Genomic DNA, 6,504 nt, shown 5'->3' on the forward strand with positions numbered 1-6,504 from the left:
TGCACATATTTAAGTAATAAAAGTATAAATATGTTGTTGATATTTAAAAATAACAGTAATTACTCTAACTTTGCCCTATAAAAAACATCAAGAATAAGCATTAGTAATTAGCAATTATTAAGTAATGCTTATTCTTAATGTTTGCTTGGAATGTGACACATTTTTGTCATCATTTTCCTTTGAAGCATAATGTGTGAATTACCTTCTGATAGCATGTGTCCATTCCAGAATTGAAGTAGCTTCATTTCTTACTGTCATTCACCCCATAACGAGCAGTAAGGGTACATGTCCACTTGGTATTGTGAGAGAGTGGCTGACAGATGACAGTAGTCTTGAACTTTCCTGGTCCTCCTTTTACTGTACCTATCCTGTATCGCCAGGTCTTCATCTAAATGTGGTCTCTCCATAGGCATATTTTGGTGGTGAAGCTCGCTGTGATGCTGAGGCGGGACAAGGGGATGATTACGACCCCCGAGAGCTCATCTGCGGAGCCTGTTCGGATGTATCCAGGGCTCAGGTGAACAGAAAAACACACTTTTCCAAAAGTCAAAGTTGTCTTTTTAAAATAATAGTATGACCATGTACCCAGGATTTTCCCTCAATTTTTTTTCTGATATTTGTTAGCACTGTAAAGTCCTCCAAATTGTTTCATATGTTTTATTTCTTTTGGATGATATTTCCATCTTAAAGTTTTTCTTCCATGTAATTATTACTATAGGTAAAGGAATAAAGTTACTTATGTCATTTTCTTAAACCTGCAGTCAAATGTTTAGGTTTTCTCACTTTTAATAAAATCATCACAGTGCATCTATGAGATTGGGAGATGTATAAAATACTGTTAATTTGCAACCCATCAGGCTAGTAAACATTCACAAGGAAATTAAGTAGTTTGGTAAGTCAGGTACATCATACAAGTAAAACTTGAAGCTTTGACCAGATCTTTATTTATTAATTTTTAACCTATATATCATTGGTCTTTTGGTCATCTTTCAGAGCTTCAAATACTCTCAAAATATTAATTACTGAGCTCTACATGTGACTACTTTAAATAGAGTTGAAATCGTTTTCCTCTGATCATGTGCCTTTCTCTTCTTGTGCTGTAGATGTGCCCCAAACATGGAACTGACTTTTTGGAATATAAATGTCGCTACTGCTGTTCAGTGGCTGTCTTTTTCTGCTTTGGAACAACACATTTCTGTAATGCTTGTCATGACGATTTTCAAAGAATGACTAGCATTCCTAAGGAAGAACTCCCACACTGTCCTGCGGGTATGCTTTCGAAATTTTAAATTCATAATTATGACCTGTACAGTATGCATTTTATTTAAAGGATATTTGAGAACTCTTGCTTCTGATGGTAGGAAACCAACTCATGCTAGCCTAAAGTACAGAAAAAATAAATTGCTTCACCATTATCAGTTTACAACCTTTTGAAGGAAGTGGAAAGTTTAGGCCATCATCATGAGTTAGGAACAAGTCTAGCATAAACTAGTAAAGTGGTTGCTACTGAGCACAGAAGTGCCACGTGAGGGTTGTTATTCTAAATTAGTTACAGAAGCTGTGGGAAAGGACATTGTGATTTATTTTGTAAATTGGGAGATTGAATATAGGACCTTACACAGACTACAGAAGTTCTGCACCACTGACTGCCACCCTTTGTGTTTTGTAGTTTTGAGACAAGGTCTCAGTAAGTTGCCTAGGTAAGCGGTAACTCACTCTAGCCCAGGCAGACCTTGAACCTGTGGTCCTCATATTTAGCCTCCCAAATGGCTGGGATTACAAGCCTCCACAACAGGCCCAGCTTGTAAGTTGTTCCTTAAGAAAACTAAGAGCGTCATATGAAGTTGACAGGTGACTTGGTCTGAGTGCCGAATTGGCAGCATAGTGAGCACCGGAAAGCAAAGGGCTTAGAAAGAGCCACTGTGAATATGGGGAGAGGCCTGACTGAGGGGTCTAGTAAGGCGAAGGAGCGTGAAACCCAAGAGCCTGAAAAACTTGAAAGATATCTGGAGGCTCAGAGTCACTTATGAAAATGACCATGTATGGAGATACAGATGTACCTGAGAGGAGAATTTTACATGAGCTGTGCCTGTAAATAGTAAAAATCAAGAACACAACAGATCTATCTGCACCTTTGTGAAAGCTCAGAAGCACGCCTCCCTCCCACAGCTGGCCAGAGAGTGCAAGTAGGCCCTGTGCCGGAGCGCCCGGCAGCAGTGTCGGGTCGGGGCTGTGCTGCTCACACGAGGAAGATGAAAGTCTCTAACTACTGCTGGTACCCAGTAGGGGAATGGCTAATACCACGCACTGTGAAGCATAAAAAAGAAAGAATGGAGTTTTGTCTTTTTGTTTGTTTTTGTTTTATTATTATTATTATTATTATTATCATCATCATTATTATTATATCTCTGAGAGAGAGGCAGACAGAGAGAGGGAATGGACGTGTCAGGGCCTTTCAGTCGCTGTGAACAAACTCCAGATGGTATGCCTACTTGCTTGCATCACTTTCGCGTCTGACTATACGCAGGACCTGGAGATTTGAAAAAGCGTTCTTACACTTCGCAGGCAAGCACCGTAACTGCTAAGCCATCTCTCCAGCCCTGTGTTTTTGTTTTTTAATGATAGCACTAGATCTCTAGGATCATAGTATAAATGAAAAAAATCAAAGTACAAATTAGTATATAAACTACACGACCTTTTTTTTTTTTTTTTGGTTTTTCAAGGTAGGGTCTCAACTCTGGCCCAGGCTGACCTGGAATTAACTATGTAGTCTCAGGGTGGCCTCGAACTCAAGGCATTCCTCCTACCTCTGCCTCCCAAGTGATGGGATTAAAGGTGTACACTACCATGCCCAGCTACACTGCCTTTTAGAAGAAAGGGGATAATGAGACTATATTCTTATTCACTATATTTGCATAAAGAAACATTAGAAAATACACAATAAAATATAAAAAGAATATGAGGGTAAGATAATGATAGGGATGGGAGGGCCAGGAGGTGATTTCTAATTACAAAAAATTCCTTAAAATTTTAAAGTTATGTGGCATATATTGCCATTTTTCCTGTATCAAATAAAAACTTTTATACTGATCCCTCTTAAAAAAAAAATTCAACCACTAAGTAGTGGCAGACTTTTAAAGAAGCAAATTTGGAATGTTGTGAGTGGTAGGCGGATTAGAGACAGGACATGATTCGGAGGCGTAGTGGGCTAAGGTCAACAAATGAAGGGGTCAGACAGCCGGCATTCCTGAAGATGGTCTGAGCTCCAGGGGAAAAGAATATTCAGTGAAAGTTGTAGGTCATGGTCTAGAAGTAAATGGGAAATGGAGAAAGTCTATCTTGCTTCTTGGCCTTATGCCCTGGGAGGAGCTGAGGAAGTTTCAAGACAAGCAATGTCATCAGGGAAAAAACAAATTTTGCTAATGAAAGAAAGTTTCTTCTCCTAAAACAATACCGGAAATGAGGAAGCTAGAAAGAACACAGTGCTGGAATGGTGACTGAGAGAGGGGGTCAGAGGACGACAAGGTGTCTATGTGCATGAATGTCAATGAATCAGACAAAGAGGACCTTGTCCTTTAAATGGTTATGAATCACAGGAGTGAGCCAGCAGAAGAGTTAGGGAGTAGGCAGAAGGAAGGAACTAAATAGTATTCATCCTGGGCATTTTTTCATGAACATTTTCTTATTTAGATTTTGTAACCTCCAAGGCAGAGAGAGTATTATCTCCTTCACAAATGGAAATTGAGGCCTGGAGAAATTGGGACACTGGCCTTGGCTGATCCATTTACAGTGAGATCTGTTCATTAGCGAACTGGAGCAGAACTGTTCTGAAGGCTAGGATGCCTGGTGTCAAAGTATTGACAGACAAGAGTCTGGTGAAGGCCCACTGTGGTTCATAGAGCTTTCCTGCTGTGTCCTCCCATGGGGAAGGTACAAGGGCCTTTCAGGTCGAGTTTTTATTTACAAGGACATCAGTCCACTCTCACGACCTAGTCTCTCCCTAAAGCCCCACCCCCTAACCCATTTCAGTTCATGAATGTTAGGGCCATGAGAATATTCAAGCTGTTACATAATCTGTCCATTTCTATAGTTTATGCTGACCATCTTGGTGCCAGGATGCTTAATCTTCACACCATATTGTCGTGACTATCTTATAGATGAGCAGTCTGAGAATCACAAAAATTAGATTAATTTTGCTTCCATTATTTATCCATTTTGTTGATAACGTTTAGATTTCTGTGATCATTAGAGAATTAAAAAGTTAAAGGGCTGGAAAGATGGATTGGTCAGTAACATGCTTGCCACCTGGGTAGAGAGAGAATGGGCCTCTTGCCACTGCAAGTAACTGCAGACACATGCTCCACTTTGTGCATTTGGCTCTATGTGGGTCCTGGGGAGTTGAACCCAGGCTATCAGGCTTTGCATCCAGGGGCCTTTACCTGCTGAGCCATCTCTGCAGCCCCTAACATGACTAATTTATACTTAAATTTGCTTTTACTTATAGGAAAATGTCATATAAAAGCTGTTTTCCCATGCAGAATATTATTCTACTAAATTGAATTGAGGGATTTTTGCTCATTGGTCTTCTTTAAAATAAGTTATTACTAGAAAAGGACCCATAGCTCCATTGCTATCTAGACAGGATGCTAGATATCTGTTATGTTGATGTTTGCATGGAGAACATTTTTGCTTTTGAAATAAAAAATTATTTAAATTTATGTATCCATAGTCATGTTATTTCTTTGAGCTACTTATCGGTGATTTTATTTAAATGAAGTTTATGCATTTGTTTTAAGGTAATATTCCTTTGCCTTCTTCAAAATGTGCACAGGTCCCAAAGGCAAACAGTTAGAAGGAACTGAATGTCCGCTCCATGTTGTTCATCCACCCACCGGGGAGGAGTTTGCTCTGGGGTGTGGAGTGTGCAGAAATGCTCACACTTTTTAGAACACTCAGATCCTTTGTCTACAGAGGGAAAAGTTGCCTTCATCCAGTAAAAGGATGCAGTAAAGTTTCAACTCTGCTCAGGATACAAATGGGACCATTTGTACATCCATGAAAATGAAGCATCCACGGTGCGGGATGATGCCAAGTACCAGGCGCACCGCCCTGGCTGTGGAATGCCTCCCCATTGTTTTGGTTTATCTTCTTATGAACCAAAACATCACACTTGTGAGGTGTTTGCATGTGGCCGTTACCTTCACTGGCCTGTGAAGCATTGGACATTTATAGATAACTGATATAAAAGAATCACCATACTCATGGACTAAGAATGATGCTGGCTTTCAAGCAAAAAAAGAAAAATAATCATTGTTTATTGTATACTGCCTTTTTGTAATCCTGTACAATTGCATCACGGGTGGGGATAGAAAGGAATATTCTGGTTTATTTCCTAGACTGTTATTTAAAAAAAAATTGTGTTAGGATGGCATATAAATGTAATAAGCATCACATTGTATATAAAGATATCAATGTTTGTCCTGTATAAGAATTACTAAATTACAAATGCAATTTCATTTAAACTTCTAGGTTAAGTTTGAGCCTGAAATTTTAATGAAGTGCAATACTGAGTGTGCCTCATTATCTTGCAGATGTAAACATGTTGGAATGTACATGTCAATAAAGCCACTGTACATTTTTATACAGTGATAAAGCCTAACATTTGTGTGAGGTGATTTTTTTATTTGTGAACAGAAAGAGTGAATATGGACACAGCAAGGCCTGTTGCCACTGCACATGCATGCGCCACTTCGTGCATCTGGCTTTACATGAGTACTAAGGAATCAAACCCAGCCCAGCAGGCTTTGCAAACAAGTGCCTGTAACCACTAAGCCGTCTCCCCAACCCCAATATAAAGTGTTTTTTTAAGAAACAATTTTAAACAGCTTTTAAAGTCTAAAAACCCAATCAAGGTTATTTGGTAATAAATTTACTGGGGACAGAGCCATAATGTTCATTACTGTGGGAAAATAAGAGTAGTGATGAAGTACATTAAACACTAGGTTGAAAATTATGAAAATATATATCCGTAAATACATTTGTCATAAACATACATGCCAAAGACAAGAAAGCCTTCCAGTTGTAGTAAACCTGCTTATTTCTTCTTAACCAAAATCCTTTTGAACTTTTGTAAACTAATGACCTAGGCCTTACTGTCTATAGACTACAGTGTGCTTAGGTAGAGCTTTCCTGTAGTTGTTGTTTGGCTTGTTTTCACTTTTTTCCACTTGAATCATAAAATTACCAAATTGTTGATCTATAATCCATCATCCTAAACCAGATTATAAGTCACTGACTAACTCAATAATATTTTTGTTAAGCAGTTATGAAAAGTTTAAACCAATCTTTGCATTAAAGGGACTTAAAATATATATTTAAAAAAAACTGCACTCAGAACAGATGAGTTGTACAGTGTGTTGCGGACCTGTGTCCTCAGTCCTGGGAAGGATTACCGGCGTGTTTGGGGCCTGTTCTGGGGTGGGTGAGGAAGTGCTTACTTCAGGC

At 39.0% G+C, this 6,504-nt stretch overlaps 1 protein-coding gene across 2 annotated transcripts in view; it reads left to right on the forward strand.

Annotated features, from left to right (window-relative positions):
• Positions 1 to 5,659, forward strand: part of Mycbp2 (MYC binding protein 2) — a 263,847-nt gene extending 258,188 nt beyond the window's left edge. For both annotated transcript variants that reach the window (XM_045144931.1, XM_004651034.2), the window contains 3 exons: positions 410 to 517; positions 1,104 to 1,269; positions 4,832 to 5,659. In XM_045144931.1, coding sequence (XP_045000866.1) covers positions 410 to 517; positions 1,104 to 1,269; positions 4,832 to 4,947 — 390 coding nt within the window. In that variant the 3' untranslated portion in view covers positions 4,948 to 5,659. The remainder of the gene's footprint in view (positions 1 to 409; positions 518 to 1,103; positions 1,270 to 4,831) is intronic.
• The last annotated feature ends 845 nt before the right edge of the window (positions 5,660 to 6,504 follow it).

This window comes from Jaculus jaculus, chromosome 3 (genome assembly GCF_020740685.1).
Source record: "Jaculus jaculus isolate mJacJac1 chromosome 3, mJacJac1.mat.Y.cur, whole genome shotgun sequence".
NCBI classification, from domain to species: Eukaryota; Metazoa; Chordata; class Mammalia; order Rodentia; family Dipodidae; genus Jaculus; species Jaculus jaculus.